General features: G+C 39.7%; 1 protein-coding gene across 1 annotated transcript in view; it reads left to right on the forward strand.

Moving 5' to 3' along the window:
• LOC114030668 (fer-1-like protein 6) overlaps nt 1-12,054 on the forward strand; it is a 193,435-nt gene that overhangs the window by 13,850 nt on the left and 167,531 nt on the right. The window contains exon 6 of the mRNA XM_027845519.1: nt 11,964-12,042. Coding sequence (XP_027701320.1) covers nt 11,964-12,042 — 79 coding nt within the window. The remainder of the gene's footprint in view (nt 1-11,963; nt 12,043-12,054) is intronic.

Here is a 12,054-nt window from a genome sequence, read left to right on the forward strand (position 1 = left end):
AATAGAGTGTCAGCCCTGGAGTCAGGAAGACTCATCTTCCTGAGTTCAAATCTGACCTCAGTCACTTACTAGCTATANCTGGAGTCAGGAAGACTCATCTTCCTGAGTTCAAATCTGACCTCAGACACTTACTAGCTATATGACCTTGGGCAAGTCATTTAACCCTGTTTGCCTCAGTTTCCTTACCTGTAAAATGAGCTGGAGAAGGAAATGGCAAACCATTACACTATCTTTGCCAGGAGAACCCTAAATGAAGTCATGATGGGTTAGACATGACTGAACAACAACAGAAGAGATTCAAGCATCATGTAGAAGTTAGACTAGGTGACCTCTAAGTTCTCTTCTACTCAAAGTATTTTATGATTCAATATGATGGGTCCATCACTAAGGTGATTTAGCTACAGCTTCAATTTAATAATTACTAAGTACCTGTGTCCCAACCCCCAAAGAAGAAGATCAAATGGGAAAATACAAATGAAATACTATATAAACATCAATTGTTGTTATTTATTGAGAGCAGGGCCCATCTTATATTTAAACTTCGTATGACTTACTAGCTGTGTGACCCTGGGCAAGTCACTTAACCCCAATCGCCTCACCAAAAACAAACAAACTTCATATATCTCCCAGCATCTAACACATCATTCTGCTTAACAAATATTTATTGTAACCACTGTCAAACCCTGAAAATAAATGATTAAAGAGTGACAGAGATTATGTGACCACTGTCAATTCTGAAAAATACCAAAGAACTCACAGAGTTAGTACCCTGACTGTTAACTCTGAAAAATAAAATAAAACAGAATAAAACCAAACTGCTAACAGTGGTTATAAGCAAAAACAAAATATTCTTTATTCTGTTGGAGGAGGAAAACTAGATACGTGTGTTGGGGCCTCCTCTAGGAGGAAGCCCCCTGTAGCAAGGCTGAACCATGGTACATATACTAGTGGCTAGACAAAGGAACATGCAGTGAGCTTTAGCTGTGGCAATGAGGGGGTAACAGCAACAATGAGGTGAGTTTGATTCATAGCAGGGTTTCATGACCAGAACATGATCTGGACAAGCAGGTGCTTGTCTCAGTTCAGGGACCGCTTGGGCTGACATGAAACAATTCAGGGGTTTTGCTGTGGCTGAGATCATCTAGCGGGTGAGCATAAAGGATTGTTGTTATGCCAAGCTCGGGGCACAGCTTGCTTGCTGGGCCTTAGCTCTGGAAAACAGAGTATCTCCAAATAGTGGAAAGAGAGGAGTAAAAAGAAGGGCGTGATCTTGACATGGGGATCCTGATGCCATGAAAATAAAAGGGGAAAAAAGAGCCCTTAGGGGTAACTTCAAACTAGCCAGTTCACCCTGGGATAGCTCCAGGTCCCTGAGCCCTACTCAGAGGGTATCTACCTTCTTAACAGGGTGCCAGTGGGCATATTTATACTCTGTAGGTCAGGAGGGAGGCTCTTTGATGGTAGGGGTTAGGCACTCTTGATCAACCCTCCTTACAGATTGCGGATTATAGGTTTAGAGTTGGAAGAGTCCTTAGATGCCTCTAGTTCAACCACCTCTTTTTACAGATGAGGAATCTGAGTCCATTAGCAGTGGTGTCAAATTCAAATAGAAATGCATCCCAGCAGGCCCTATATTGACATTTATTGCTCATTCATTTTAGTCATGTCCTACTCTTTGTGACCCCATTTGGAGTTTTCTTGGCAAAGATACTGGAGCGGTTTGCCATTTCTCCAGTTCATTTTACATATGAAGAAACTGAGGCAAGCATAGTGAAGTGACTTGGCAGGGTCACCTAGCTAGTAAGTGATTGAGGCTAGATTTGAACTCAGGTCTTCCTGACTTCAGGCCTAGTACTCTATCTGCTGAGTCACCTGGCTGCCCTACCATATTGATATAGAAAACCACAAATTAACATTGGCTATGTTGAATTTTATTAGTACTCAGAATTTTGTGGGTAGCTAGTAAGTTTGATGCTATGTATTAGAGATTATATGCCTTGATCAAGGTTTCATAGGTGTTGAGAGAGGCAAGATTGAAATCTAGGTCCTCTGACTCCAAATCCATCCTTCTTTCCATTGTGTGTGTGAATAGGAATCCCCTCTATGATATCCCTGATAAATTGTTTTCCATTCTTTGGTTTTAGGAAGTTGATTTCCTCATGAGTCAGTTCATTTCATTTTTGGAAAGTTCTAATTGCTAGGAAATTCATTCTTATATTAAGAAAAAACATAAGTCTTAAATACTAAGGTAGTAGTTAAATAAATTATGGTACATTTGTGTAATATAATAGCATAACACAATTCAGGTAGACAAGAATGAGGAGTACATAGAAATCTAGAAAGACCATAATGAAATAATGTAAAATTTAAAAAGAGAACCAGAAAAATGGAGTGCATACGAACTGTGGGGCACATGAAGAAAAGACCAAAACATAAAACAGCCTTAAGGTATCACTCCTCCTGGGAGTAATTGCTTTTTTAATGGGGAACTCCAAAGGACTGAAAAGTCTGAAAAACCAAACAAATGAAACTTGAATGGTAGAATTTTAGGTCTCATTAAAAGCAGTGGGGAAACTCATCTGAAAAAGAGAGCTTGGAGACCTCTTCAAGTACTTCGTAAAATTGGAAGAGCAATATAATCAATCAGTCTACTAGCTTTTATTAAGTACCTGCTGTGTTCCAGGCACTATGCTAAGTGCTGATGATCACCATCCCCATCATGGGCTATTGTTATGGCAGGCCCATAATATGAATCTTCCTCCTGCTATAAATGACCATGGTCGAGTTCTCTTAAAAATGTCATTAATATGGGTAGGTAGGTGGCACAGTGGGTAGAGTAGATCTTCTCTTAAGACCAATGCTTTTTCTTTATTAAATATTTTGTCAAAAATGTAACATCAAATACCAATACAAACTAAACTAGCTTAGTTACTATTTTGTTAAAATGAATTCATTTCAGTGCAGAAAGTATCAAGCTGTTTTCAGTCTCTCCCTCTGAGAGGGGATCTATCAATTGTCCGCTTGTAATCGTGTGCTCTATAGTTAGCAATGCTCTCCATTTTTCTGAATTCTCCTTTTAAAATTTGTATTATTTCCTTAAGATCTTGGGCAGCTTAGTGGCATAGGGGATAGATCCCAGGCCTGGACTTAGGAAGACCTGAGTTCAAAGACAGCTTTAGGTTCTTACTAGCTGTGTGACTCTGGGCAAGTCACTTAACCCTGTTTGCCTTAGTTTCCTCATCTGTAAAACAAGCTGGAGAAATGGCAGACCGCTCCTGTATTTTTGCCAAGAAAATCCCAAATGGGACAACAAAGATTTGGGTATGACTGAAACCATTGAACAACAACAACAAATTAAGATCTTTCCAGGTTTTGTTTTTTTGTGTGTATGTGTGTTCCTTATGCTTGTCCATCTTAATTGTGATATGGTATTCTATTACATGAATGTGCCACACTTTATTCAGCAGCTCCCTTATTGTTGACATTTTGGGTACTTCCAGTTGTGTGTGTGTTTATGTATTTGCAAGTACATATAATTCTGTTATGAAAGTCTTCGAACAAATGGCTCTTGGAGTGTGTGGTTAATGACACAGTCAGTGCATATTTCTAAGAATGGAATTATCTAATTATAGGGTATGATTACTTGGGGAACTTTAATTGCATACACCCATATTGCTATCTCAGATAAGTCTACAAATTTGCATTTCTACTAGCAGTGAATTGAGTATGCTTGTGTCTCCTCAACTCCAACAGCATTGAGTTTCCTTCCATTTAATTGTGGTTTTTTTTTTTGCCAGTTTTATGACCAGTACTTTCTGCTACCCCCTCTCATTTTTAAATGCTGGGTCCACACAAAATACGAATATCATTACCACTTAATATTACCAGGAGCCAATTCTAAATAAAATTATGAGGAAGATAAAGTTTATGTTTTGCGTTCTCAAACTGCTCTTTCTCCATTTGCTTCTCCCCTTCCACCCTGTCATAGCCTCGCTCTCTTTGTAAAATTTTAGGCATTAGTGTCTTTGGGCGTCCTTCCAATAATAATGATGATAATTACCATTTATAGAATGCTTTAATATTTACAAAGCACTTTACAAATATCTCATTTTATCCTCATACCAGCCCTGGGAGGTAGGTGCTATTATTTTCCCTATTTTACAGATGAGGCGAACAAAGGTTAAGTGACTTGTCCAGGATCACATAGTAAGTATTTGAAGCTATGTTCAGATCAGGTATTCCTGATTCCGGGTGCTGTGCTTTTATCCATTGCACCACCTAGCTGCCTCAAAAACATATTTCTTTTATATTTCATTGTGAATTTAGTTCTGTGTTCTATATCTTTAATTTCCTAATGAATAGGACTTGTCTATTCAATTCAGTTATTAAGTGTCTACTGTGTGCAGAGCACTCAGTTCCCATTAAAGACATTTTAGGTTTGAGCTTTCACATCTGAGAAGTATTTCTGGAGGGGAATGGGGTAGGCAGACCTTTCTGGAGACCCTAAAGTTTTCAGCCTATGGTCAGGCACCGCTGCTAGACGTGACTTGCTTTGGAAAGGTCCTGGTTTTCATAAACAATCAAAGCTCATAGTTATGGAATTTGAGTACTTGGGTCAAGTTCTAGCTCCACAACTTACTAGCTGTGTGAGTTTAGACAAATTACTTCCTTACTTTCCACCTCAATTCACTTATAAAATGGGAATAATAATTCTTCTGCTACCACCCTCACATGGTGGTTGGTAGGAAAATACTTTGTAAAGCTCAAATAGCTTTATATCACTATATATAACTTTATATCATTATAAATGGTTATTACTAATGTGAGCTATAGGAATTCTCACATTATTCTCATTCTTCATTGTAATCATAATTGTAGCCTATATAAGCTTTGGGGGGGGTGGAGTTTGCTTAACCCAACTTCCCGTCCTACCGATGAGTTGGTTCCCCCAGAGCAAGACCAACGGCACCTCTTCCTCTGGGTTCTAGGAGTTTCTCAGAGGTGCAGTGGGATGTTGTTTTTTTTTTCCTGTTGCCTCAAACACCATTCAGGTACATTTTCCCCAATGTTAACTGCCAGTGATTAGTGTCTCAGTATCATTGGGTTAATTAATATCAATTAGCTTTTACAAACTGAGACATTTAGCAAGAAAAAAGTTTCAAAGCATTTTCCCCAATGCCTGGGATATACTTTCCCCTACACCACTTTAGTTCCTTGGGGAAAGTGGGTTCAACCTTAAAGCAGCTTCTATAAAACATCTGCCTTAAGGCATCTTCATCTATAAAACATTCTATAAAACAGTTTGCTTCCGAATATGTCATGTCCAGTGGATGAGTTGTTGTAACTTCCTCTTAATTGCCTTCATCCATTACTATGCTGAGTCAAGCAGGTTGCTCAGAACTTTGCTTATCACCTGGCTTACCCAGCTACAAAATCTGGTGTGTGGAGTCCATGTCTTGGAACTCTGGTCTTTCATTCCTACCCCCCCCCTTTTTTTATTTTACATTAGTCAGATAATCCTTCACCTAAGAACAACAAAGAACAAATGCAAAGACGTGAAGAAGAAAAACCCATTGTGGGGGCATGTGTCAGCTCAGCCCATTCCCTCCACCCAGAGGCTTATTATCTGTCTTCCTCACTTGAACCAGTCAGGCAGGAAAGTGCCAGAGCCTTGACCTGTTTGTGTTTTTGGAATTAGTGTCCCATTCTAGCATAGCAGTCAACCTGCAGTCTCTTTCTTCACCGTGATGGTGAAATCATTATGCTGGTACATGTTAGGAAGCCCATATTGGAACTACATCAAAAGAGCATGCTACACATGCTTTTAAGGGCTGACCTGGGCTAGTTCCTGGTTACATACTCATCCACTATCTACATCTTCTTCATCTAAAATTGCTAAGCGCTTGTTTTCTGTATGTGTGTTAGATAGGTAGGCTGTCCCTCTTTTCTATGGGGACTTAAACTCTAATACAAATACACTGATCTGAAATAATGGATAAGGAATGAATAGATTCTGAATGAATAAAGGCAGAGTTTTTTTTTTTAAGAACATAATAGATAGTCTTTTACATTATGTATAGGATAACAGCCAAATATCAGCATGCTAACGCTGAGAATATTGGGAAGTGGGAGGTATATTTCCAGATTCTGTTTCTATCTTGGAAAAAAAGGAAACAATTTGTCATGCCTAAATACAAAAATAACAGCAACAACAACCACCTTTGGGGAAAGAGATGAAAGATTTAAAAAGGGAACAACCTCTCGAAGGCGGTAATTTGAAATAACTTTTCAGGTGATAAGGGAAAAAAAGGTGTCAAACTCATAGACTCATAGAAGTAGAAGCTTAGAGGTCACCTAGTACAGGGCTTCTTAAACTTTTTCCACTGGGACCGTTTTCCCTTCTGGCAGTGCTGCTTGGTATTATTGCATGGCCTGAGGGCATGCAGAGTGCAAAGTGTGCATGCATTGTGTTCAGAACCAAGGTTGAGGGGAAGCACAGTCAGAAACACCTCGGATTCATTACACATTTGGTTTTTAATTAATTTTTGGTCGTTACACAGTCAGAAGCCTTTTACTATTGCCAAATTTTGGGGGGTCATGACCCACAGTTTAGGCAGTGCTGAATAATACTGTTTTGCAAATGAGGAAACTGAGGCCCAAGGAGAAGTGATACTTTTAAAGTTTCCTCTATGCCTATACTTCGTAGGTTTTTAAAAATATAAATGAGTGCTATACTATTTCAAAGATCTTTTCTAAATTCATTGAGCTAATTATGGGGGTTTTGTTCTTTGTTTTTGTATTTAATATGATTGTATTAATTGTTTTTAATAATATTGAATCATCTTTGAATCCCTGGCATAAATCCAACTTGCCATAATGAATGGTTTCTTAGATGAGTCACTATAGCCTGTTTGGCAGGATTTTATTTAAAAATTGTTTAATAAATAATCACTAATAAATATTCAGTTCTGTATATTCAGAACTGCAGTCAGCAGTTCTTCTTTGCTTTATCCTTCCCAGGTTTAGATATTAGGATTATATTTGTCTCATTAAAGGAGTCTGGTTAAGTGCTTTCTTTCTCTATTTTGGAGAATAATTTGTGTGGTATGGGCGCTCATTCTTTACAAGCTTGATAGAATTCTTCCATGAATCAGGGCCAAGACTATTTTTTTTTTCCTTTGGTACAAGGAAGGTAAGTGACTTGATTGATTTCACCTGGTTAATTAGTGATAGAACCCAGGCCTTCTGAAGCCAAAGTGAGCTCTCTTTCTAGGACCGCATAAGGAGCTGCTTCTCCCTGTAGTCATGGCTCCGAGTTTATATATGAGCTGAGTTTATGATTGGGTGAGGCAGTGGATAGAGCACTAGGCCTGAAGTCAGGAAGACTTGAGTTCAAATTTGGCCTCAGCCATTTATTACCTGTATGACCCTGGGCAAGTCACTTAACTTTAGTTTCTTCATCTGTAAAATGGGAATAATCATAATACCTACCTCCCAGGGTTGTTGTGAGGATCAAATAAGATAGTATTTTTAAAGCACTTAGCACAGTGCCTAGCACATCATAAGCTATGTAAATGTCAGAGAGAGATAATTGTTATAAAGTGCTTAACATAATGCCTGGACATAGCAAGTGCAATATAGATATTAGCTGTTATTATATTATAACACTTCATGTTTTCAAAGTAAAACTTTGTAAGGCAGTCAGACAATGTCGTTATTTTACAGATAAGAAAACAGGCTCTGGGAGTTAAAATGACTTATCCACAGAACCATAGATTGTAGCTATTGGTTGGAACCAGGATTTAAACCTGGGTCTCTTCCCTCCAGGCCCAATTATGTTTCTAATGCCCTGTTCCAACAGAGAGCCCAGAATAAAAATCTATTTGGGAGAAATCAAGAAGAGGAAATGTGGGGCAGGTGCTGTTGGGGCAGCTGCCCTGTCCCAGAATTTGTCTTTGTGAAATACGGAAAACAATTCCACCCTGCAGAGTCTGAGGCACGAAGTACCTGCCTCCTGTCTATTTCAAAGAGAGACTCAACCTTGGTTTTCCATCCCTCCCCCTTTCATTCATCACAATCCAGAAGTCTCATTTCAAAATTCATTTGAGTTTCTTACATTTCCTTTTGGAACCAGCTGTCCCAGGGCTGATAAGAAAGGATGAAATATACTTTTCCTCCGCTAGCCTTAGGGAAGGAACAGTAGTGACTGTGAGCTAGGAGGCTTTGGAGTATCATCTTTGTAATGCTTTTGCTGAGGCCAGTTTTATTTTTTCTCCTCTTGAATTTGGTTGGACTTATTCTAGAGGAACAACCTACCTCCTCTCGCTTCCCCCCACCCAACAGAATGTAACAGAATTGGTATGATTGTAATATAGCAAATGTTCTTTGTTAAAATTCTAGATTCATTAGTTCGAACATTCATTCATTCATTCACTGAGTTGTTTAATTGAGTGACTTATTAATTACAATGTGCAAGGTACTAGAAATTTGGGGGGGGGGTTGGAGGGAGCAAGTGGTCAGGACCCGTGATTTCATTAGTATGCTGCCATAAAAAGAGGGCTAAACTGGGAGGCAGAGGTCCTGAATTTGAATGTTGTTTCTGCCATTTACAAGTTGCGTGATTGAGGCAGGTGATTGAACCTCTATCTGTATGTTAGGTGCCAGGCACTATGCACGGCTTTGGGGATTCAAACTGACAAGTGAGGCAGTCATTGACCTCAGTGTGGAGGAAGGAAGGTAAGAAACAGTCATACAGCACCTACTATGTGCCAGGCACTGTGCTAAGTGCTTTACAAATACTATCTCATTTAATCGTTGAAACAATCCCGGCAAGTAGGTGCTATTTTTACTTCCATTTTGCAGTTGAGGAAACTGGGACATATAGAGGTTAAGAGACTTGTCCAGGGTCACACAGTTACTGTGTGTCTAAGGCTAAATTTGAACTTAGGCCTTCCTGACTCCAGACCCAGTGCTCTATCCACTGAACCACCTATCTACTTGGGAAGTTCCCTGTATCTTCCTAAATGAGCAATGGGAGAGAAGAGACTATATGTTCATAGCTAAGTAAATGAACGAATGACTGAATAAATGAATGAAAGAAAAACCTTTTAAAAAACTTACCCTGTACCAAGCACTGTGCTACTTACCAGACATACAAATAGAAAAAGCCTTTGTTCTCAAAGAACTCATACTCTAAATGGTAGAGTCGATACATAAAAGAAATTGCAGTTTCAGGGCAGTTAAAAAACACAGCCCAGGAGTCCTCAGATTACATTATAGTCATATGACAGTGTCCAAGGGTCTAGAGGATATAGAAGTAGGACTATGGTGAGGCTTGGAGGCTCTTAGGGTGCAGAGTCAGGGCAGATGGTAAGACCTGGGGATTTTCTGTCTCAATGGGAGCAATGCAATTGGGAACTCCAATCTCATCCAAGAGATATGAGGAATCAAACAGGCCAAATGGGTTATGAGAACCCTAGAGCTGGATAAGGGTGAAGGGAAAACAAGTGGGGAGAGTGTCCCTACCTCCTGCCATAGCAAGTCTTTCCTCTGCCATGCCAGTTCAGATGGGTTCTGGGCAGCCCGGAGCTAGGGAGGGAGCACAAGGGAGGCAATTATATACAAAATAAGTGCATAGTGATTTAAGGTGGGAGGGAGGATTCACACAGGAGGGAATTTTTAAAAGCCTCTTGAAGGAGATAAGCTTGAGCTTTGAGTGGATGTGAAACTTCCAGGAGTTGGAGGCATGGAAGGAGAGCATTGTAGGCATGTGGGACAACCTGAGCAGAAGCAAAGAGGTAAGAAGGCCAGTTGGTCTAGCCTCTAGAGAAAGGGCTTATAACCATTTTTTGGTGTATATTATAAATCCCTTTGGCAGTCTGGTGAAGCCTATGGACTCCTTCTTAAATAATGTTATGAATTTAAATAATTTATTATTTTTATTTCTCAACTAACACATATTAAAAAAAAATTAATCTGCCCTTCCCATTATTCTCCTCTCCCCCTCCCAGCATTAGGAAAAAAGCAATGTGAGAAATGCTAACAGTTTGGTTCCCCCAGATTCAATAAGAACACAGGACTTGCAGAAATGTGTAAAACAGGATAAAAGGGAAGACAGAACGACCCTATCCAATCATATAGCTGGAAGAATTCTATAAGTTGCTCTTGAGGCGGCCCAGGCTGAAACCAGCTCAAGATGGTCAGGGTCAAGGGACAGTCACTGACTTTTCACTAACATGCATGTTTAATTAGACTCATGCGTATTAACTTACACACCCCATGGAAGGAGACAGCCACCATTTTCATAAATGCGTTGCATGATGAGGGAGGAGGGGAAACATTAAGGAGTAAAATGCAAAGGACGGTCCAGGAAGAGGGAAGTCCTGTCTGTCCCTTACCAGTGGGTGAAAGGGAGGGTGGGACAAGGTGGGGTTAAAGTTAAATAATCCTATATAATCCCTTGCTCTGCTTTTGTATGGGTGTGTGTGGGTCCTGTGAGGGAACATACACACTTGATCCTCAACTGAGAATTGACAATAAAGGTATCTCTTCTCTCACTCCCCAACTGTGATTTTGTTATAACCCAGCTCAGGGAATTCTGCCAGCCCAGTCTCAGGATGAATTCTGAATTGAGTCTGAGGTCTTTATAACAACAACAACAAAACAAATCTCTCAATACATATCTATATAGTTCAGAAAAAATTCCCACATTAGCCATTTCTCAAAATATACATCTTTTCTTACATTTTGAAGTTCTTTACTTCTCTCCCAGGAGGTTAGTAACATTTCTCATCTTTGTTATCTTGAACTTAGTGTTTTATCATTGTAGTGATCAGAGTTCTGAAGTCCTTCAAAGTTGTTTTTTTTTTTGAGAATGATGTTATCATTGTATAAAGGGCAGCTAGGTGGTGCTAAATGGCATGGTAGATAGCGTGCCTGGCCTGGAGTCAGAAAGACTTATCTTCCTGAATTCAAATCCAGCCTCAGACACTTACTAGCCNATCATTGTATAAAGGGCAGCTAGGTGGTGCTAAATGGCATGGTAGATAGCGTGCCTGGCCTAGAGTCAGAAAGACTTATCTTCCTGAATTCAAATCCAGCCTCAGACACTTACTAGCCATGTGACCCTGAGCAAGTCACTTACTTCTGTTTGCCTCAGTTTCCTCATCTGTAAAATGAGTTGGAGAAGGAAATGGCAAACCACTACAGTATCTCTGCCAAAAAAACCCTGAGGTCACAAAGAGTTGGATACTAGTGAAAAAATGATGAAACAACAAATCATTGTGTAATTGTTGTAATTGGCTCTGTACATATCAAGTTCCTGTTCATAATAAAGAGCTTACATTTTACCGAAATCTTGGCTAAATACCTTCTCCCCACCAACCACAGTGTTAACAGTGTTCTCTATTCCATGTTTCCCTAAAGCATTTGAGGGGGGATGAGGGGCAGGGTGGGGAAATCTCTACCTTACCTTTGCCTGCCCTGTACTAGACTTACCTCTGTATCAAGTTCCTGCACCTCCCCTCATAGAGGACGGGACTGCTTCCCTTTTTTAACTTTGGATCTCCACCATCTTTTCGTGGAAAAGGTAGTATTTGAGCATTTGACATTTGGCCTGTTCCTTGAAAGAACATTTCTGAATGTTTCCTTCCCCTTTGCCCTGTCTACTGAACCATCCTTTGTAACAAGGAATAATAATAATAAATAAATAATTCAGTAAAACCAGACACACTGAGTGTAAATGATAAACAATATATGTGGCATTCCTCATACTTAGGCCCTCCCCCATTTAAAGATCTTTTCTAGCCTGTGATTTGACATCCATGGTTTACTGTGCCCTGGTTTAGGATCAATGCGTGGCTATAGCTTTTCCCACAATTCTTCCCATTTTACTCCTTATGCATAGTTAAAGATAAATCCAGGACTACTTGCTGCTCACTAATGCTTATTTCTTTTCTCCACAGGTCATGCACAACAAACTCATAGGAAGTCTGCTGATAGGATCCTTTAAAGTGGATCTGGGAATGGTTTACAACCAGCCAGGTAGAGTAACAT

The sequence above is a fragment of the Vombatus ursinus genome, unplaced genomic scaffold, assembly GCF_900497805.2.
Source record: "Vombatus ursinus unplaced genomic scaffold, bare-nosed wombat genome assembly UNPS02014973.1, whole genome shotgun sequence".
Lineage (NCBI taxonomy): Eukaryota > Metazoa > Chordata > Mammalia > Diprotodontia > Vombatidae > Vombatus > Vombatus ursinus.